The 23,295-nt window shown below is 36.1% G+C and overlaps 1 protein-coding gene across 2 annotated transcripts in view; it reads left to right on the top strand.

Moving 5' to 3' along the window:
- The window catches only part of LOC111158846 (Dmx like 1), a 125,725-nt gene that overhangs the window by 32,619 nt on the left and 69,811 nt on the right, over positions 1-23,295 (top strand). For both annotated transcript variants that reach the window (XM_022521130.1, XM_022521129.1), the window contains exons 7-19: positions 283-461; positions 2,680-2,869; positions 5,124-5,292; positions 9,458-9,667; positions 10,480-10,733; positions 10,842-11,526; positions 11,614-11,735; positions 14,312-14,401; positions 14,481-14,583; positions 16,894-17,013; positions 17,526-17,747; positions 19,863-21,548; positions 22,423-22,530. In XM_022521130.1, the coding sequence (XP_022376838.1) occupies positions 283-461; positions 2,680-2,869; positions 5,124-5,292; positions 9,458-9,667; positions 10,480-10,733; positions 10,842-11,526; positions 11,614-11,735; positions 14,312-14,401; positions 14,481-14,583; positions 16,894-17,013; positions 17,526-17,747; positions 19,863-21,548; positions 22,423-22,530 (4,138 nt within the window). The remainder of the gene's footprint in view (positions 1-282; positions 462-2,679; positions 2,870-5,123; positions 5,293-9,457; positions 9,668-10,479; positions 10,734-10,841; positions 11,527-11,613; positions 11,736-14,311; positions 14,402-14,480; positions 14,584-16,893; positions 17,014-17,525; positions 17,748-19,862; positions 21,549-22,422; positions 22,531-23,295) is intronic.

Below are 23,295 nucleotides of genomic sequence, written 5' to 3'. Positions count from 1 at the left end.
GTCTTCCTCAGTGACTCCATGTAGCATACTGCATGGTAACTAGCATTTTCCTTGATCCACTTCTTGCAAAGTACACATTCACACACTTTAATTCTCAATGCACAATGATGGAATGCTGATAGAAAACTATCAGAATTAGAGATTTTCTTCTCATTTTCCCCATGCCCCACCATTCCTCCCATCCCTAAATTTCGGTGATTGTGGAGAAAATTCTTACCCTTGCTCTTTGACTGAATCTTTAATTTAATTCTTATAATGTTTTACTTTTTTTTTTCTTATCAGGATGACTGTCTTTTAAAGGTATGGTATAATGTAGAAAACTGGCGGACAGCTGTTACCTCTCCAGATAAAAGTTCAGAAAAACAATCCCAAGGAGAAATGGACTTTTCCTTTGTATATCTGGCCCATCCTCGAGCTGTAAATGGATTTTCCTGGCGTAAAACAAGCAAGTACATGCCTAGGTCAGCAACCTAGTCCTTTTGTCTGTGTATTAAGAGAGCGTCATTTGGACATTGACTGCTCTTCTTACTTTAAGAGTTTATAGCTATAGGACTTTTGCCTAGGAAGGTTTTAGTAATATTAGATAGTCCTTGGCCTACAGATGTCTAGCCATGGGTCAGCTATGATCGACACTTCAGAGGAAAGCCATGTGAAAGGATGCTTTACCTCCATCTTAGATGCCTTTAAGTGGCAGAGTTGGACGTCTTTCCTTCTCGGTGTTAAGTGTCCTATTCTTTTGTCTCTTAGTCATTCCCCATATTGTCATTTGCGTGGAATTTTTCATATTTCACTCCTCATCTGGTACCTTCTCTGCGTATCTCCTCTGGTTTCCTTTATGTTTTTAACTGCTTTATGGAGAGGATATACTGTGAGGTCTCAAACATTGCTCTAACTATATTCAGCATTTTTGTGGAAAAGAGAGTTTAGTAATAGATTACTCTGCCCTGAACTAGGTATTATTTTAACCTATACATGCGTACTCGAGCACACCTGTCAGTACTTCCTTTCTTTCCTGTGACCCTTGCAAGACCTGATATCCCATTGAATTTTTGCCTGTACTTAGTAATCACAGAGACCTGTTTCTTAACTGTAGGTAGAAATTGCTTTTTGTTTCATGACCATTTTCAATTTGGCCACATCATGGAGCAGTACAGTTTTTCCCTTAAACACTGATCTCTGGTAGGATACCTGGGTCATTTGTTGACTTTAGTTTTGCTCTTTTGAGCCAGCAAAGTATATCCAAATTTTAAAAAAACTTATATAAGACTGATTTTTAAAGAATAGTTTAAGGTTCATAGCAAAATTGAGGACAAGATAGAGAGATTTCCCATATATCCCTTGCATTCACACATGCATAGATAGCCTCCCCCAGAGTGATAGATTTGTTATTATTGATGAACCTGCATCAATACATTATCACCTGAAAGTCCATAGTTTAGATTATGGTTTGCTCTTGGCGTTGTATACCTTGTGGGTTTAGACATGAGGGAGGGAAAAAGAGGGAGAAACAGGATTAAGAAAGGGAAGGAGTAGGGGCCCTAGCATGTGGGGAGAGGTTGAAAGGGAGAATGGCCTTTAAGCCCGAGAAGCAGAGCACTGCGGATAGAGCACAGAGGGAGGGAGGCTCGGAAAGTGAATGGAAAGGGAAAAAAGTCTGGAGAGTAGCAGAGGAAGGGGCGGGGATGAGGGAGGTGAGAGAGCAGAGGAGGAAAGCTGAAGGGGAGAGCAACCCATGCAAAACATGCTGGTTTTCTCTTTCTTCCCTTTGTTAGAGATCTTTTTTTTAATCAAGCAGCTCTGTTTAATAAAGCGACTACTACAGAATATTTTGATTTCCTTTTTTATTTTTAACTTACTGAGTTACTTGATAAAAGCCTTTTACTGATCTTTTAAAAATCTGATATGTTTGAATATGTGTCTACTACAGGATATTGTGACTTCTTTTTCTTTCTTTCTTTTTTTTTTTTTTAATGAGTTACCCAATAAAAGGTACTCTTTGTTGATAGGGGTTCAACGTTTGAGCTCTTGATGCTTATCAGGTTTATTAATATGTATGTAATTGATCTTGCTTCTATTTTGTGACTGGAAAGACAGTGAAAGTGGAAAGACTTCACTAAACTTCATTAGAAGTCAAGAATAAGGAAGGAGGTGGCTAGTAATTATTTCATGATTTTTCTATTCATGTAGTCCCTGCTTTTTGCAAATGTTTAACAAGGAGAGAATAAGTATACTAAATAATGTAGTTTGTCACTGACTAGTGCATGTGTAGCTTTACAGAAAGCAAAAATGAAGCATTATGAAGGAATCTGAATGGTAACCATCCACTGAATAAATCAGAACATTCTAAAAGAAGTTGTAGGTTTTTTCTTGTTTATTGACTGAAAGATTATGGCATTGTTTCAGTCTTCTTTCTTTGGCTGTATGGAGAATCTTAGGTTCCTAAAACAAGAACTACCAAATTCTAGGCAGAAAAGAAATAGGTTAGCAGGCATTTGCTGTGATGAAATAAAATACCCACTCAATTTTAATGGTTTTTACTAAATACATTGCATAAATGTGTATTGACATTTTTTTCATCAGTACCTTTGTTGTGTGCATTTGATTAATTACAGAAACACTACAGAATGTTATACTGTCTGAGATTTATATTTTTGCCTCTAAAATTTTTTTATTCCTCAGGGCTTCTGTATGTAATGTATTGTTGACTTGCTGCAAAGATAATGTATGTCGTCTTTGGGTAGAGACATTTTTACCAAATGATTGTTTGCTCTATGGAGGTGACTGCAACCATTGGGCCGAACCAATTAATTTAACAAATAACTTCAAAAGAAATGTTTCCAGTAAGGAACGAGCTCAAAATACTTTAGATGTAAGTGCTTTTGTTAGGTGTTATTTCCTACAAGTGTTAAAACCTTTTGTAATTTGCCTTTTTTGTAACATTCATCCTAATTAATATTCAAAGTATATGGTTAGTTATGAAAAAATATGTATGTTAGGAAAACAATTCTCAGAAAACTTTCTATTTTATTTGGTTTAAAAAATATGCCTAAGTATTTAAGAGCATTGAACTACTTATAATTATGAAGTTAATCTTAGGTTAACTGATGATAACATAAGGAAGATTACACTTAGCTACAATAACAAATGAAAATCTGAGAATGCAAAGATTTGGCTGTAAAAATAGTTTATATTTTTACTTTGTTTAGAGATTGGGGTGTTTTGTCCTGACATAATTATAGGAATGATTGGAATAGTTTATCAGATTCTGTTCTGTATATGTTACCTTTTTTTTTTTTAAAGATTTTATTTATTTATTTGACAGAGATCACAAGTAGGCAGAGAGGCAGGCAGAGAGAGATGAGGAAGCAGGCTCCCTGCTGAGCAGAGAGCCTGATGCGGGGCTCCATCCCAGGACACTGGGATCATGACCCGAGCCGAAGGCAGAGGCTCCAACCCACTGAGCCACCCATGCGCCCCATGTTACCTTTTTTTTATATAAGATTTTTATTTATTTGAGAGAGAGCACAAGCAAGGGGAAAGGCAGAGGGAGAAGCAGGCTCTCTACCAAGCAAAGAGCCTGACGTGGGACTCGATCCCAGGTACCTGGGATCATGACACGAGCTGAAGGCAGATGCCTAACCGACTGAGCCACCAAGGCACCCCTATATTTCTCATCTTGAGAACCTCCCAGAATTTAAAGGTTTGTTTTTTTGTTTGTTTATTTGTTTTTTTGGTGGGTTTTTGTTTTGTTTTTAGAGAACAAGAAAGTATGGTGGGGCAGGGTGTAGAGGGAGAGGGAGAGCAAGAGCAAGAATCCTAAGCAGGCTCTACGCCCACCATGGAGCCCAACCAGGGGCTTGATCTCATGACCTTGAGATAATGACCTGAGCTGAAATCAAGTGTGACACTCATCTGACTTAGCCACCCAGGTGCCCCTTGAAGTATTTATTTTACTGATTAGTATAGAAAGTAAAAGTAAATTTTTCATGTTTAGATTAATTGAACATACACTAGTGATACAGATTCTTATTTTCTTGATATGGAAATCAGAGAGTGATTTGTCTTTGAATGCTTTGTATAATTATGGAAAAACTATTTGTCAAATTTGGAGGGTATTCTCAGGGCTCAGAATATGAGTAAATATATATTGCTTGGAGACTTAACAACTGGTAGAATGGTTATGTGTAATAACAGCTGAAAGAGGTCTTACCTAGGAATGAAGACTATCATTCTATGCTTAGGTGACCTTGCATTCTGTAGAAACTGTTTTATCAAATGAAAAATGAGAATAAATACATTTTAGCACTCTGCCTTATGAGTCAAATGAAGTGATCTCTGAAAAAGCTTAGCAAGTCAGCCATGCCACTTGAAATATCATCGTAATGTATGATGGCATATTGTTCAGTGCTTTATGGTCATAGGGAATAAATTGGACACAAAGGGAATACTATTTGTAGAGACATCATTATCCACAGATACACTGCTGTGAACTTCTGTTTTAGAAAATTACTTACCAGAAAAATAAACCAAATAAAAATTGCAAAATGTTTGTGATGGTTTAAAAAAGTTAGGCAGGGGCGCCTGGGTGGCTCAGTGGGTTAAGCCTCTGCCTTCGGCTCAGGTCATGATCCCAGGGTCTTGGGATCGAGCCCCACATCCGGCTCCCTGCTCGGCGGGGAGCCTGCTTCCTCCTCTCTCTCTCTGCCTGCCTCTCTGCCTGCTTGTGATCTCTCTGTCAAATAAATAAAATCTAAAAAAAAAATTAAAAAAAAATAAAAAAGTTAGGCAGTTGAGTTCTAAGCTTATACTTCAGATTTCAGATTTACTGCACAAAAGTACTGAAAATGTTTGTACATATAAACTCTTCTGAAATAGAGTATATTTGAAATAAGTCAGTAAGAGTGCACTTACCATGATGAGTACTGAGTAATGTGTAGAATTGTGGTATCACTGTACTGTATACCTCAAACTAATGTAATCTGTTAATTATACTGGAATTAAAAATTAGTTAAAATGGAGAAACGAAGTAGAGAATAATGTCTAATAATCATTTTGTAACCCATATGTATGTATATGCTTATGACATTGTGGCCACTGGTTTTACTTTGTTTTTACTGGTACAGGTAAATCTGAGACATTTTCGCAGAGGTCGGAGGAGATCACTTCCCGTCGTAGCGCATACTGGATACCTGCCACACCAGCAGGACCCTCATCATGTCCACAGAAATGCTCCGCTGCATGCCAACGCACTTTGCCACTTTCATATTGCCGCCAGCATCAACCCAGCCACGGGTAATAGAACGCTGTTCAACAACTGTTCTTGGACTTGAGTAATTAATTTTATAACAAAGATATTTTACTTCTAGTTTTGAATAAGTAAGAAAAGTTGCTTATCTAACTTTTCATTATGGCCAGCTCACTAATTACATAAAAATACGGTTTTGCGGGGCACCTGGGTGGCTCAGTGGGTTAAGCCTCTGCCTTCAGCTCAGGTCATGATCTCAGGGTCCTGGGATGGAGCCCCGCATCAGGCTCTCTGCTCAGCAGGGAGCCGGCTTCTCCTCTGTCTCTGCCTGCTGCTCTGCCTACTTGTGATCTCTCTCTCTGTGTCAAATAAATAAATAAAATCTTAAAAAAAAAATAGGGTTTTGCTTACTTGTTTGCTTTTTAAAGCTATGATTTGGTTTGTGATTAAGATCTTAATAAGTCATTGAGATTCTTTATTAGTTTATTCCGAAGTTGCGATTTGAGCTAAAACTTAACAGGTTAACACCATAGAATAGTATTTTGTAACTACTGTATAGTTGTTAAAATAAAACCATCGTGTAGGAATGCCCAGGTGACTCACTCAGTTAAGCATCTGCCTTTGGCTCAGGTCATGATCCCAGGGTTCTAGGATGGAGTCCCAATCGGGCTCCCTGCTCAGTGAGGAGCCTGCTTCTCCCTCTGTCTGCCTCTCTCCCTGATTGGTTTCTCTCTCTCTCTGGCAAATAAATAAATAAAATCTTAAAAAACAAAACAAAACAATAAAACATGTCTAATGCTTAGTCTTAGGTGATCTTCCGGAAGTAGGACAGAAATATGTAGAAGTTATAACTGAAAGAGTTAAGAAACTTACCTCAGTAGTCAAGTATGTACTATTAGATTTTTAAAAATCTAGAATATCTGGATCTATCTATGAATTTGAAGATTTAAAATGCTCATCTTTCAGTAAATGTTTTCTGTGAGTTTAAAAAGCATCTGGTCAAAGTTGGAGCATTTAAAGAGGAACCTTAGCATATTACTGGGAAAAGATTAAAAACATTATTTGCACATAATAAATACCATCTGTACAGAAAGTGGAAGGTGAAAGCCTCTTTTACCTCTGCCCCCCCACCCAGTCCTTCTCCCCTGTAGATAACCACTATTTAATTTTTGCATATTTTGGAGATATTCTTATGCATAGAATAGCATAACTATTTTCTTTTTTTTTTAAATATTCCATCTCTTTATTTTTAAATTTTTTTATTATTTAAATTCAGTTGATTAACCTAGAGTGTATTATTAGTTTCAGAGGTAGAGTTCAGCGATTAATCAGTCTCATAAAATACTCAGTTCTCATTACATCAAGTGTCCTTAATATCCATCACCCAGTTATCCCATCCCCCAACTCTTCTCCCTTCCAGCAACCCTCAGTTTGTTTTCCTGTGGTTAAGAGTCTCTTATGGTTTGTCCCCCTGGATTTGCAGTACTATTACATTCCTTAAGGAAACATAGCAATAAATATGGTTCGTTAGTTACCTGAATCAGAGAGAGAAATGTTCTGGTAAGTTAAGGGTAGAGATACTTCCACTAAGAATAGAGTATTTGCCGATTTTCTTAGCTTTTATTTGGTTAACAAGAGTCCCAGCTCTAAAAGAATCTGTAAGCCAAGCAAATAAAAGGACGATATTGAATTATTTTTAGTAAAACTTTATATAGGCTTGGGAAATACCCTTACCTTTGTCAAAAAACATACATTGGCAGTTCTTGTAATACCCAAAGGCAGCTCTGAGTCTACTGGAGTTGTGAAAGTCTTTTCTGAATAAAGGACAACATTTTGAGAATAGAGAAAGCTTGGATTCTTACCTTTAATGGAAAAGGCTGAAGGGTTACAGAAAAATAAGCCCCGAGTTCCAATGTAGCATCTCCTTGACAACCTTCCAATAAGGAAAACTCTAAAACCTTTCTTTAGGTATTAAGACCTTAAGGAAAATCCATATATGTAGAATGAATCAAAGCAGAATAATATTATAAGCAGCTAAATTAGACACTATGGAGATCTCCTTTCCCTAAGTTAGACCTTTTGGAATGAGCTTTCTGGATGCTATGTTTCTTGTTCAAGGCCAAACTTTCAGATAGAGCTTCACTTATTTGCCCATCAATAGAAATAGAGGAGGGGAGCTTGTAAGAATATCTTCTTCTTTTTTTTTTTTAACATTTTATTTATTTATTTGACAGAGAGAGATCACAAGTAAGCAGAACAGCAGGCAGAGAGAGAGAGGAAAGCAGGCTCCCTGTTGAGCAGAGAGCCCGATGCGGGGCTCAATCCCAGGACCCTGAGATCACGACCTGAGCCGAAGGCAGAGGCCTAACCCACTGAGCCACCCAGGCGCCCCAGAACATCTTCTTTTACTTATAATTCTTATACCCTTTCTCTGAAGATCTGTCATAAAAAAAATGGCTTCAATAAAATTCTTTGAGGTCAGGAGATAGGAGAAAGATAAGGTCCCTTTTACGAGTGCTGCTGTTGAAAGCCAGCATTAACCTGGACTCTCCTTGTGTATTTAACAACTAGGCCTGTGGTCTCATAGAGGCATTGCTGATCTTTTTTGTGTTGATTGTCACTTGAAAATCAGAAAATCATACTGAATAGGATTCTTGAGGACACTCTTTGATTCCCTGGCACTAATGTATACCCACCTAGGCATACTAGGATTGGCAGTACAGTCCCTCAAGACTTTTCCTGAGTGTTTGGTCTGTGCCGAATAGCAACTAGAGATAGTGATAGGAACTGAAGGTATAGTGTTGGAAACCAGTGTGATCCTTGCTCTCGTGAAGCCTGTCATTAAGAAAGGGATAGATAAATACAAATCAAATAATATAGCAATGAATGCGCATTTATAAACAGAGCTCTTGGATTGGATTGGATATATCTATCAACTCTTAGAACTTGCCTCCAACAGGAGTAGGAGAAAGGTTCTTTTGTCCTTTCCTTTATAATTCATCTCCTATAATACTGTTTTTCACTGGTATCTAACAATTGATACACTGTTTGAACAGGTAATTAAGTCAAATTATTTTTCTTCTCCTTTAAACAAATCAGTAAATTTGTGGAAAATAGTTTCCTTCTCTGAATCCATTTTAGCCTTTACTGTTCTGCAGATTCCAGCATAATCTAGTTTCTATTTGATTTAATAAGATAGATAAACTTTTCTTCACCTCTCTATTAATCAGGGATTATAATTTGTCACAATTTACTCTGAATTTGTACTTCAGTATACTTAATTCAGCAATTAAGTGAAAAATAATACCAAGAAAGAATTTTTTTTTTTTTTTTTTTTTTTTTACCTGGTTTTGTCTTGAATGCCTTCCTTGAATGTAAGATGGGGATCTCCGTTTCTGCTTTCCAATGTGAATCTTGATGCTAATAAATTGGTATTATCTAGCTTAGAGTTAGGTAGGTCATTTAAAAACTTAAGTTAAAAAGTTGTTAAAATTGAGATAAATGAGGGGCACCTGATGGCTCAACAGGGAGCCTGCTTCTTTCTCTCTTTCTGCCTGCCTACTTATGATCTCTCTGTCAAGTAAGTAAATAAAATCTTTCTTTAAAAAAATTGAGATAAATAAGCCACTTATTCCTTTGACATAATGATGACATTTTTCTTAGAGAAATTTGTAAGGAGACTTTCCTCTTAACATGTCTACAGATTATAGATTTCTTTCTTTTTTTAAGATTTTATTTATTTATTTGTCAGAGAGAATACAAGTGAGGGGAGCAGTGGGCAGAGGGAGGAGCAGGCACCCCACTGAGCAGGGAGCCCAATACAGGACTCAATGCTAGGACCCTGGAATCATGACCTGAGCCAAAGGCAGAGGCTTAACCGACTGAGCCACCCAGGCATCCCTATAGATTTATTTCTTAATGAGAGTATTTTTTGAACTAAAGAAAATACCTGTATATATATATAAATATGATCTGTGACCTGAAATATGTAATTGTTTTCCTTTATAATAGTTATGTTAAATCTACCATTTTTAAAGCTTTTATCATTAATAATAATCATGGCAAACATTATTTTGGGAGTTTTATTTAAAATCTAGTACAGAGGTTTAAAGATAAGTGTAACATAGTAGAAATAGAAGATGTGAATGTTTTGTATGCTGGAATGATAGACATATAAATTGTGTGTATGTGTTTTGTTGTTGTTCTTTACAGACATTCCACTTCTTCCTTCTATCACATCTCTAAGTCTAAGTGAAAATGAGAAGAGTGGGCCTTTTGTGGTACATTGGCTGAACAATAAAGAGTTGCATTTTACTTTGTCCATGGAAGTCTTTTTACAGCAACTTAGAAAAAGTTTTGAGCAACCGTCTTCTGAGGCCAGTGTAGAAGACTCTAATCAGGCAGATGTAAAATCTGATGAAGGTAAAGCTTTAAGAAGGATAAAAAAAAATGTTTTGTTGACAATAGCTAAGATTTTTATATTGGGGTAACATAAGCTACTAGCTTCAGACATTCAAAATTGCAATGGGTTAATACAACTTTGAGGTAGCTCGGTAAATAGTCCAATGTTGGTATTGCTCTTCCTGGTGGCCTTCTTTTATAGGATGATATAGGCTTGGGGTTCTCCATGCTTATGCTTCTGTTAGCCCCTAGGCCTTGCTACTTAAAGGACTATCTGTGGCCTAGTAACATTGACATTACTAGGAGCTTATTAAAAATTACCTATGTATTGACGGAAACCTGGAAATTGGACACTGTAAATGTATTCCTTTAAAATAGTTTCTTAAGAGTGTCATATCAGTTATAAGTGCATATGCCCAGAGCATCTCTAATGTAGCCAACTCGGGTTTTAAAAAATCCAATATTATGAAGAGAGTACAAATTACACTCGAATAATATATTTGAATAATTCACCCCAGAATTATAGACCCCATTCTGCCTTCTTCACTGAGAAAATCTAAGGTCTTCTGAGTAAATTGTGGTACAGCAAGTTTAACTATTATTCTCTAGTCCAGTATTAGTCCTCTATTGTTAATCCACTGACTCAATCCTACAGGCCTTCTGACTGCTGAGTTAACTCCAGTGGCCTTATCTCCCTGGAGCAGAGTTATTTTTAAAGGGGAGCCAATTTCTTATTTATTTAAGTGTTATTGTGTTTTTCATCTTGCATGCGTTTACAAAGATCTTTCTTAGCAGCTTGTATTTACTTGGCTCATGAATTTTTTTGCTTACAGAAATGGATGATGGTGTGGATGATCTGAAAATAAATCATGAAAAGAAGGAATTGGGCAGTGATAAAATGGTACCCAATTCAGGTCTTGTACCCTTACCATCAGCTGCCATCGATCATCAGATTGAAGTACTTCTGTCTGAATGGAGTAAAAATGCAGACATGCTATTCAGTATTCATCCCATGGATGGCTCCTTGCTAGTTTGGCATGTGGATTGGCTGGACGAATACCAGCCTGGTATGTTTCGTCAAGTCCAGGTACTATTATGATCTCAGGAGAGCTGCTGCTTGTTAAATGTGGGTCCTGTTTTGTGATACTTCTTCGTGTTATATCGTATGTTCTGATACTTACTTTTTTAATTCTAGGTGTCCTTTGTTTCCAGAATTCCTGTAGCTTTTCCCACAGGTGATGCGAACTCTCTCTGTAAAAGCATAGTGATGTACGCCTGCACCAAGAATGTTGACTTGGCTATTCAGCAAGGGAAACAAAAACCTTCTAGCCTCACGCGGTCTACGTCAATGCTTATCTCTTCCGGCCACAGTAAATCAACTAATAGTTTAAAATTAAGTATTTTCACTCCTAATGTTATGATGATATCAAAGCATGCTGATGGCTCTCTGAATCAGTGGCTGGTCAGTTTTGCTGAAGAATCTGCCTTTTCTACAGTTCTCAGTATTTCTCACAAATCTAGATATTGTGGTCATCGCTTTCATCTTAATGATTTAGCTTGCCACTCAGTATTACCTTTATTGCTGACAACGTCACACCACAACGCACTAAGGACGCCAGATGTTGATAACCAAAAGCAGCCTTGTGATCCTGTAAATACTGAAGAATGTTCTTTGGCACAACAGAGTAAAAACAGCGCTGACGTGACATTTCAGGATCCCAATGCAGTTTATAGTGAGCTTATTCTTTGGAGGGTTGATCCGGTCGGGCCTTTGTCTTTTTCTGGAGGTGTTTCTGAGCTTGCCCGGATTAATTCTCTACATGTTTCTGCATTTTCCAATGTGGCATGGCTCCCCACTCTTATACCCAGTTACTGTCTAGGTAAGCTTTCTGGTTTTATTTTAAGAAATTTAGATTTTCTGACATCGTTTCAGGGTTAAATTTTAAATGTTTGTGAATACTTTCTAGGTGCATACTGCAACTCTCCTAGTGCATGCTTTGTAGCAAGTGATGGACAATATCTGAGATTATATGAAGCTGTTATTGATGCCAAGAAACTCCTGTATGAGCTTTCCAATCCTGAAATTTCTGTAAGTAAATGGCTTTTAAAAGTAAGTGTATAGTATGAGGTTTCTAGATACTTAATTTATACTTTTTAGGCATGTTCTAGAATTGTGACATATAATTTGTGATAAATAGATGTATATTTTCTGGTTACTTTGTTTTTTTTTCATATTTGCAATGTACCATTATAGCGATTCTCAGCTTCTTTAAAAAGAAACCATTTCTTTCATTCATTCCAAAAATAGAGTCTAGTGTCATACAATATGTGTCTTTCTAATGCTTCTTTGCTCAGAGATAAATGGGGACTACTGGCAGAATAAATGTGGAAGTTACATTGGTTTGTCTGCAGTTTTTTTCAAGGCAGTGGGAGCGGGAGTAACAGCAGTAGAATTTTAATCTTAACCCAGAAAGAAAAAGCTCTCAGCTTGTTTGCAGTACAGTTAGGAGTCCTTCCAACATCATCGCAGAGCCTTTATCTTGTGACAGGTGGTACTTCTTCCTCTGCACAGCTAATAGCAACCACCGTCTGCACTGTCTTAGCGCCTCCACCACGCTAGTATCTACATTTAAATATCCCTTGAGGTAACCTTCAGCTGTACTGAGCTTCTTGATTAGGGGATTCAAGCCATCTCCTCAGCTACCAGTTAATGTTTTTGTTAATGTGCTTGTTATCCAGCTGCACAGGTGTTAGTGGTCTTGCTCCCATCCTGTCTTTTTCCTGAGTTATTATTAATGTGTGGTTTTTCAGAATGCAAGGTTTTTCAAAACACATATAACAGTGTTTTACTAGAAACACATATATTTATTGAGGGCCTTCTGTTTTTTCAGGTATTATTTAAGTGCTGGGAATTTAGATGTGAAGAGAACAGACAAAAATCTGAGATTACATTCTAGTGAAAGGGGTATAGGAAAAAAGGCAAAAATATATTAATAAATGTTATAGAGAGAAACCATGTTGCATAAGGGAATGCCAAGTAAGTTACTGGTCACAGAAAGGGTACCATTTGAGTAAGGACCTGCAGGAGATATGGATGTGGATATTTAGAGGAAGAATATTTTAGGAAGAGAAACAGCCAGGGTAAAAATCCTGAGGTCAAGGCATGTTTGCTATGTAAAGGAGCAACGAGGAGGACATTGTGGCTGGGGCAGAGTAAGTGAAGTGGGGAGTAGTCAGGGATAAAGTTAAAAAATTAGCCTAGCCAGATCTTACAAGCCCTTCTGGGCCTTTGTGGTAACTTTGGTTTTTACTGTGAATTACATAGAAACCATTGACAATGACCGATTGATACGATCTCACTTGGATTTTGAAAGGATCTCTCTGGGGCGCCTGGGTGGCTCAGTGGTTAAGCCTCTGCCTTCAGCTCAGGTCATGATCTCAGGGTCCTGGAATCGAGTCCCGCGTTGGACTCTCTGCTCAGAGGAGAACCTGCTTCCTCTTCTCTCTCTCTCACTCTGCCTACTTGTGATCTCTGTCAAATAAATAAATAAAAATTTCTAAAAAAAAATAAAAAAAAAACAAAAAAGAAAGGATCTCTCTAGCTGCTGTATAAATCAGACATGGGGAGCAGAAGTGGCATCAAAGAGGCCAATGCAGGAGTCTTTACAGTAGTCTGGGAGAGAATCAAAGGGGCATAGAATGGTAGCAAGTGGTAGTGGTAAAGATGATAAAATTGGTCAAATCTCAATGTGATTTGAACATTGAATAGGCAGGATTGGACTGAATGGGGGCTTGTATGAGAAAAAGAGAATGATCGCTCATGTTGGTGAGCACAAGGAAGAATAGAATGACTCTGAGTTGAGTTGAGAAGAGTGTCTAAGAGGCTGATTCTGAGGAGCAGGTAGATTTGAGAGTCTGGTCTTGAACATGTTAATTTTGAGATGACTGTTTGACATCCAAGAGGTGTAGTATACTAGATGTAATTTTAGAGGGAGGTCTGAGCTGAAGGTGTAAAATAACTAGTTGTCAGTATATGAATTTAAAGGTGTGAAGCTGATTGAGATCACGGAAGGACAGTAGAAGTGATAGGATTGAACTCTGGGGCATCCCATTGTTGAAAGTATGGTGAATGTGGCATATAGTGGAAGCCAAGTGAGGACAGTTATTTCAAGAAGGGAGTGATCGCTAGAATCAAATGCTGCTCATAGATAAAGTGTGATGAAGAGCCAATTTAACAGTGTGACCTTGACTAGAGCAGTCAGGATATATATAGCTTGAGAAACCCACATACATAAATAGTATAGCAACATGTTTCTTTAGTTCCATCTTTTTCACCTCAAAATTAATGCCTAGAAAACATTGATGCTTAGAACATTTCTGTGACAATGAAGTCAGTCTTTTACATTTATAGATGTAAAATGTTCTTGCCCCTTATCATGCATTACTTTTGTTCTTCTTTGCGTTGACTGACCCATAACTCTTACTCATTCCTCTGTGATGAATAGTAAGGTAAAATCCTAGAGTGTTTATAATGAAAGCAACTTGTAAATTTATTTAGCCCAACTTGAACTTACTTATTATTTACCTACTATGACTGAAATTTAATTTATTTATTAATTATTTTTGAATTTAATTGTTTAATAAAATGGTTTTTTTTTTAAACAGAAATATGTTGGAGAAGTGTTTAACATCGTAAGTCAACAGTCAACAGCCAGGCCAGGATGCATTATTGCATTAGATCCTATTACCAGACTTGTAAGTACTATTTTTCTGGCCACTCAGCCTTGGGAAATAACATATATGTCAACTTATGTTGGTCTTTATTTACATTCAGCAAGGCAGAAGAACCCAGCTGCTTCATGTTTTTCAAGAAGATTTCATTTTGAATAACCTTGAGAAGAAAGGTCTGGGAAAAGACAGAATATTATCTGATGCAGGTAAAGAATAGTTTTTTTTAATGTAATGAGAAATATTATGTGGAGTACATTAAACAGTATATAAAGATCAGTTGATATAATGTTTCATATCACCTATGTGAACTTAAAATTTTCCTATTAGGTTTGTGATGTTATTTACCATATAAATACCCAGTAGTCTTTTATTCTTTTTTTTTTTTTTTTAAGATTTTTATTTATTTATTTATTTGAGAGAGAGGGAGAGCAGGAGAGAGAGAGCATGAACAGGGAGAGTGGTTGAGGGAGAGGGAAAAGCAGGGAGCCTAATACAGAACTCTATCCCAGAACCCTGAGTCCATGACCTGAGCCAAAGGCAGACACCCAACTGACTAAGCCACCCAGTCACCCAGTTGTTTTGTATTCTTAAACCAGGAAAAAAAACATGAAAAAATTAAAGGAGTTTGTCAGTTACATTTTTTAAAAAGCATAATAGAGATTTTTTATTAATAGCATATGAGTATGCTTTGCATCGATACAGTCCTGCACTAGCAGTTTGGATAATATGGATACCTGACCTTTTAGAAATCTACAATTTAAAGCAGTAGCTTAAAGCTTCAAGTTATAATTTAAAGACAAAGTGTTTTAATTAATACTTTTATAGTTAAGCATTTAAAAAAATTAACCTCCTCCACTAAAAATTAACTGTTATTTTGTATAGAGGAAAACAGAGCAAAATAAAGCTTAAACCTCTTGGTCATTAGTTTTAATTATAGAGCCAAAGCAAACTGAGAAATTACTTTCCTTATAAATGAACCATACAGTTTTTGCCTGGTGCTTTTAAAAGTCTGTTATTAAGCCCCACATAATACTAATTTCATTCTGTATTTGTTCCAGGTTATTTTTCTTAGATTTCTTGTACACTGTTTCTTAATTCCACATTTTTCCATTTTTCTTTTCCTTTGAGTTTGCACTGTTATGTCCAATGTCTAATTTCTTACCACTGTTTTCACTGTCATTTTCCCTGAGAATTTGTGAACTGTGCAAAACACAGTGCTTTGGTAAGCTCTGAATATAATAATGGAAAGATACTGAAAATGGAAAATAAAGATGTCAGGTACAAAATAAAGGGCTATTTATATCAACAAAATATTCTTTATTTTTCATTTTTTATATCAAAATATTAGCATTAATATTGTTAACAACTCACGTCTCAGGTATTTTTTAAAGAAGTTACTCTCTTATGCTTTAGGTGGAGTTTTTTTGTGATCTTAAATCTATTCTAGATTTTCTTTTCTATTAAAAATGAATATTTTTCCTAGTTTTTCTTAAAATATTCTGGAAATTCTTACTTTTACTAAAAAACTATTATCTTGATTATCAAAGTTTTCCAGAAAACACCCACAAAATATAACATGTTCATCTTACTTTTTTCTAATATCAAGAACCGAAGAAATGCTTCACAGATACATTTGTTATTAGGACAGTCTTTCTTGTTAGTAAAATTATCAGAAGTAGTTGATCTCTGATCTTTTTTCTTTAGTTGCAATCCCTTATCCTTCCTCTTAATTCTTGGAATTTAAGTGTCTAACTCACCCAGAACCCATTACCAAGGTTACCTTTTCATTTAGTTTCTTAACACAATATAACTTAAGATATTTGTGGTTATTTTTCTGATTTTTATATATTCTATGATTTATATGGTTTTTTACTTTTTCTTCACATAATTTTGTACGTAGTGAAGATTAGTTTATAATTAAGAAAACTTGGATTAAAGTCCATCATTAAACCACGTTAATTTTTTTCCAGGCAATAATGAGTCACTGATTTTATATTTTAGATGCAGTTGTTTTATTTTGAGCAGCTTGTGTGCTGCTTAAATCATGCAGTTTTGACTAAGAAAAATTCTTAATGGGTGAATGATGAATACTTTTATTTTGGTTCTTAGATAAACTTCATTAATAGGTCATTCCATTATGGAAATTATTTACTTTGAAATATGTTTGGCAATACAATTTTAATCAAAAATAAAGTATCTGTCACATAGTTCCCACCTGTTCAGAAATTTCTTTATGGTCTAACCTATGTGAATAACATGATAGTGATTACTATGATATGTGACTGTTTTTAAGCCTGACAATTCAGAAGTGAAAAGTATAACATATATTTTAATTGTTAAAGTTTTAATTTAACACAAATTCATGTGATCAGAAAGTTGATTGCATTCCATAATGCTGCTTTGTATATAGAATTTTAGGTAAGAGTTTTTTTTTTAATTCATTTATTTTAACTTGGCATAGTTAATAAGTTATCTCATTTATCTATGTTAATAGTGAAAAATATTAATACCAACAGGCAGCTCACCTAATGGATTTTCTGAGAAATTCTACCTAATTGTGATAGAGTGTACCCAAGACAACCGTTCATTGCTACACATGTGGAATTTACATTTACAGTCCATTCCTGTCTCATTGGGTGAGTCCTTTTTTTTTTTTTTTAAATATCTGGAGCTTTAAGTAGGCTTAAATGAATAAATTATGTATGAGTAGATAGTTCAGTACATTTTTTAAATACATATTCTTTTCTTTCTTTCTTTCTTTTTTTTTAAAGATTCTATTTATTTATTTGAGAGGGAGAAAGTACAAGTAGGCAGACCAGCAGGCAGAGGGAGAGTGAGAAGCAGACTCCCTCTGAGCAGAGAGCCCCAAGCAGGGCTCAATCCCAGGACCCCAGGATCACGACCTGAGCCGAAGGCAGCTGCTTAACGAACTGAGCCACCCAGGCTCCCTAAACCTATTCTTATTGAGTGAAACTAATTGTAGTTTTATTCAGTTAATGAAAAAAGCAAATGGATTCTCTGATTTCTTTCCATAAAGAATCCTATTAATATTTTTTTATAAGGCTTTGGGATTATAAAATATAGCTGTTTTAATACTTACAGGGTTTCCCCCACCCCCGGTTTTTGGTTCTTTTCTTATGTTTTATAGATGAAAAAGTAGATACAAAAATATCTGAAGCAGTTTGGCAGCCAGAAGAACATTATTCTTCTTCTCCAGAGAAGATCGTATCTCCTTTTTCACAGAAGTATCAGGCTTGCAGAGCAAATCTCCAGAGTACTAGCAAGTTGACTCTGACTTCAGAAATGGTTTATAGCCAAGAGATGAATTTGCCAGAAGGAGTTGAAATAATAAGTGTTAAGCCATCAGCAGGTTAGTAAAGTTTGTGAAAAGAGACTAATCAAACTTGATAATGCATGAATATTTAAAGGTATTTAAAAAGGGGCACAACTTCTGTTTGTAAATCTACATGGAAGCAGACATGGAAACGCTATTTTAAGTATCCTACATTGAAAACTTAAATTCTCATTATGTTTTCAGATTATTCTGACATTTGTCAGCCAGTTGTAATCTTAAGTATTGATTTCCAAGACAAATTTTCATGATGCCTTTATGAAGAAAAACCCAGAGTTTCCTGGGCAGAGATAGTAACGAGGTTGTGCCTTATTTGGCAACTTTGATAATATTGGTAGTAACTGCCTGGAACTGTGTCTTTAAAGGATTCGAAGTGCGTGGGTCCTGGTATATATTTATCATCTTTATCCTAGGGCAGTAGTTCTCAAAATATGATCCCCAGACTGGCAGCATCAGCATCAGATCCCCATGGGGCACCTTCTTAGAAATAAAAATTCTTGGGCTACCCCTAGGATTTACTGAATCACAGACTCTGGGGTATACCTACCAGGCTGTTTTAACAAGGGTCCCACATGACTCTGATTGCACAGAGTAGATCACAAACCACAGTTTTAGGGTATCAAGAAAACCAACACAAAATCCATCTTTTTATCACTCAATTCTTTGTTTTTTTCTAGTCAGAGTGTGCATTTTTGTTTTTTTCTACTTCTCTGTCATTTTTTGGACTGATGACTTTGAGTGCTTTTCAGTGCCATGTTATCAGATACTTAATCTTTTTTAATTGGTGAAGTTGGCAGGACTTGGGGTATTAACAGTGTTCTGATAACTTTTAATTCTGCATTCCTGTATATTTTACTAAAAGAGGCACCAGTGCAAGGAAAGTTAAAGTTTGAAAAAGAATGATGTTTCTGCATTGACACAATTTTAAGAGCTGTTCCCTTAGCCAAACAGTATGATCTTCACTGCTGAACTCCAGTTAAAACATATGGCAAATGTAAGAAAAATATTTCTAGAAACAGTCCTCTTATTTAACTTTGGCCCAAGTTGAGTTTGGCAGAAGAAGAGGATTTCTAGGGAAAGATAAGAAATTCGTTTTGTTTGGCAAAGATTTGCTAGTCTTAAGATTGTTTTTTATTTTTTTTTAATCAGGACTCTTTGCAAGGTAAGCTAGTCTCTTCAGCTCAGAGATCCCAATGAATAGTGCTAATTGTGTCCTTCTGCAACACTGCTATACTCCTTGAGGAGTTAAAAAAAAAATTGTTGAAATGCTTTCAAAGTACAATAAATGTCCTACATAACATATCTTATAATTAGTAGTTTATATTTTATTATTTTAGAACAGGGGTTGGCAGGCTATGGGCCATGTACCTGTTCTGCAAATATATTTGCTTGAACCTTGCCATACCTATGGTTGACTTTTGGGTATACCTATTTTTCCTCTAGACTGGCAGGGTGAGTAGTTGCAGCAGAAACTCTATAGCTAGCAAAGCCTAAAATAGTCACTACTATCTTAAAGAAAAAGCTTGCCGATGGTTTGGGAAATTAAGAGTATGTAATTACATTAAGGACCCAAATGTTTTGTCCCACTTAGGAATCTTGTCAGCATCAGTAATATCAAATACCCCTCAGTTATGGAGAGCCCATTTAGTACATAGGTAAGCATGGGCTATGCACAAAATGGTAAAAATACTGAAAAGGAGCCAATAAATGTTGACACAGTTTTAAAATGTATTGATATCTTTAAAATGCAATTTATAAGAATTGGATGATTAAAAATTGGGAGAAAATAGTACTTCTGAGAATCAGGACTAGAATTCAGGTTTTCTGATTCTGTTGTATTCTAGCTGTTTGGCGTAAGATACTACACACATTTGGTTAAGGGTCCTTACCTATAAAATGTAGAAATTGAATTTACCTCAGAGTTCTCTTTCAGCTCTAGGTTTTGATAATATTTCCCTTTTTGTATACCTTTTTGATGTCATTAAGAGCTTTTTACTGATCTTATTGACTCTTACACTAAATGTTCACTGTCTTGTTAACAGTAGTTTATACAAAGACTAAAACCTTTGGTGCATGAAAACAGAAATATTTAACCAAATTTGACATTTTGTTAATTGATTATTTTTATTTTAGGACATCTGAGTTCTTCTTCCATATATCCTATGTGCAGTGCTCCTTATTTATTGGCAACTTCATGTTCAGATGAGAAAGTAAGATTCTGGAGATGCAGAGTAACAGATGGAGAATCTGACACATCAAAAAATGGAAAAGTGGATCTGGTATACATTTGGGAAGAATGGCCATTACTTATCGAAGATGGACTTCATAGCAATAGTAGTATAACCGTCCCTGGTAGGCCTGTAGAAGTTAGCTGTGCACATACAAATCGGTTAGCAGTAGCATATAAGCAGCTTGCGTCTAACAGTAGGTCTTCTCAGGACTTCCTGATGCATGTCAGTATTTTTGAATGTGAGTCTACAGGAGGTTCATGTTGGGTCCTCGAACAGACGATTCATTTAGATGAATTGAATACAGTGTTAGATTCTGGTATTAGTATCGATAGCAATTTAGTGGCTTATAATAAACAAGAGGTATATTTATCCAGTAAAGAGAGTATCACATCAAACACAAAGCATTTAGTTCACTTAGATTGGATGTCTAGAGAAGATGGTTCTCATATCCTCACTGTAGGAATTGGATCAAAACTTTTTATGTATGGACCCCTGGCTGGCAAGGTACAAGAACAGGCTGGTAAGGAAAGCCTAGCCTTTCCTCTCTGGGAAAGCACTAAAGCTGTGCCTCTTTCTAAATTTGTCCTCTTAAGAAGTATGGACTTGGTTTCTTCTGTGGAAGGCTCTCCACCTTTTCCTGTTTCTTTATCATGGGTCCGGGATGGCATCCTTGTGGTAGGAATGGATTGTGAAATGCATGTATATTCCCAGTGGCAGCCGTCTTCTAAACAAGAACCTGTTACAGCAGATTCATACAATGGGAGCACTCCATCTCTAATAAGTTTAATAAAACAGAGCAACTCATCGAGTTCTGGATTACATCCTCCAAAGAAAACCCTGACTCGATCCATGACCAGTCTTGCACAGAAAATCTGTGGAAAGAAAACTGCCTTCGATCCATCTGTGGATACGGAAGATTCAGGTCTTTTCGAAGCAGCTCATGTTCTTTCCCCAACTTTACCTCAGTACCATCCCTTACAGCTTTTGGAACTCATGGACCTTGGCAAAGTTCGGAGAGCAAAAGCCATCTTGTCGCACCTTGTCAAGTGCATTGCTGGGGAGGTTGTGGCACTGAATGAAGCTGAATCCAATCACGAGCGCCGCCTTAGGTCTCTTACTATCAGTGCTAGTGGGAGCACTACCAGAGACCCCCAGGCTTTCAACAAAAGTGAAAATATGGATTACACAGAAATAGATTCTGTCCCTCCACTTCCCTTATATGCCTTACTTGCGGCAGACGATGATAGCTGCTACTCATCTTTAGAGAAGTCTAGTAAGCAGAGTACCTTAAATAACTCAAACCAGTTGTCAAAAGAAAGTTATGATGAGCTTTTTCAGATCCCAACTTTAATGACTGATCATCAGGTGTTAGAGACAGATGAGGAAAATGCCAAGCCCAGGGTCATTGACCTTTCACAGTACAGTCCAACTTACTTTGGTCCTGAGCACGCTCAGGTTCTTTCTGGCCACTTACTTCATTCCAGTTTACCAGGACTCAGCCGGATGGAGCAGATGTCTCTAATGGCCTTAGCAGATACAATTGCTACTACTAGCACCGATATCGGGGAGAGCAGAGACAGAAGCCAAGGTAAAACTAAATTGGGCACAGGATTGGAGGCGAAACTGAATATGTTTACTTATTTACACAGAAAATAATCCTGAGGAATGTTTATAAAAATTACGCCCAGGAAGGTTTTTTTTTTAATCATTGTTGTTCCCTCCTCGATAGTTTTAACTTTAATATATGCTGTTTGTCCCAGAAATCATAGTACTTTGAGAAAGTATGCAAAGATTCATTATGCCAGCCATTTTTACTTAATTGCTCAATAATATTAAAGATCCAACTGAATCCTTTGGAGTTTGGCAAAAGTTAGCATTCTTATTAACTAATCAGTTTAGATACCTGAAAATTAAAGGTGCTTTCTGCTTTACTTTTTCTCATGTTGTAATCACTATTAATTTGTTTATAAAATATTGAAGGTTTTTTTAAATTAGCACTAATGTATACTTCTACCTAGAACAGCAAAAACAGGTATATTAAAATTGGTCTTTTCCTCACCCAGAGAGCATTTTTTTTCTTTTTAATCTCCTGAGTTACATACATATATAAAAAAATTGAATGTAGAATTTCCATCACATCTCAGTACGACCTGAAATTAACAAGTCCGGCCTTGTGCATTGGACGGTAAGATGCATCCCTTGAACTATGCTTGAAAGGAACGTACACAACTCTTCTTTCGCATATTAGCAGCAGATTATTGGGATGGGTCTAGGACCTGAATCAACATGGAAAATACTTTAACATACTCCATAGTGAAGGTTAAACTTTTTAAAACTTTTGTCATATTTTGATTTAAATAAGATCAGATCTTATTAACATTTACTTGGATTTTGCTAATCTGCTTGTTTTCTTATAAATACAAATAAATAGATACTTTTTGTTTTGTTTTGTTTTTTTATAGGTGGAGAAACTCTTGATGAATGTGGTCTAAAATTTCTTTTGGCTGTTCGACTTCATACTTTCCTTACAACTTCCCTTCCAGCTTACCGAGCTCAGCTTCTTCACCAAGGTGATTTTAGTAGTAATCTACTAAAAGAAATGGGAGTAAAAGTAGAGAGACCGGAGCACATTTGTTTGTTTTTGCCCAGATGTAATAACAATGACAAATTTGACACATTCTCAGTTTCCTTAACTTACTTGTAAAAGCATTTATTTCCACATCATTTTCTTTGCTTTAAATACTGGAATTTTTTTGGTAGCTAGAAAGAGCTAATAAAGAAGTAGATATTGGGCAATTGGATATTCTGAGTTGCATATTCAAATGCATCGTACTTTAATTAAAGGCCAATTAATACTGTTTTATTCTCTTTAACTTCTTTAGGTTATCTTCTTTCTCCTCTTTGACATTTATTGAAGTTCAGTTTTTTATCCAAAATTGGGTAACATTTTTGTTACAGAAATACTATATATTCAGTATCTAATTGTCTTACATACAGAATACAGAACACTGAAAGTAAAAATTCACTTACCCCCAAAACTACTGTTAACATTAATATGTATTTCAGATATAGTCTAGTAACCTTTCAGATAGTCTTATGTAGTTAGTCAAGACTCAAAGTTAACAAATACTACTGAAATTTAAGGTAACTTAAAACAGGGTATTTCTTGGTTTAAATGTTGAGTCCATATATGTCAAAGCCATACCTTTTAATTAAGCATGTACCTCACCTAGAAATACTAAACAGAACATACTCTGAAGAGACAAATTAGAAGCTCAACAAGAAATACGCATGTACCAATCAGTAGGTTGAGAGAATTGCTGGTGTTAATGATG

The sequence above is a fragment of the Enhydra lutris genome, unplaced genomic scaffold (assembly GCF_002288905.1).
Source record: "Enhydra lutris kenyoni isolate GAN:26980312 unplaced genomic scaffold, ASM228890v2 scaffoldscaffold64, whole genome shotgun sequence".
Lineage (NCBI taxonomy): Eukaryota > Metazoa > Chordata > Mammalia > Carnivora > Mustelidae > Enhydra > Enhydra lutris.
This window is presented reverse-complemented; position numbering and strand designations above follow the sequence as displayed.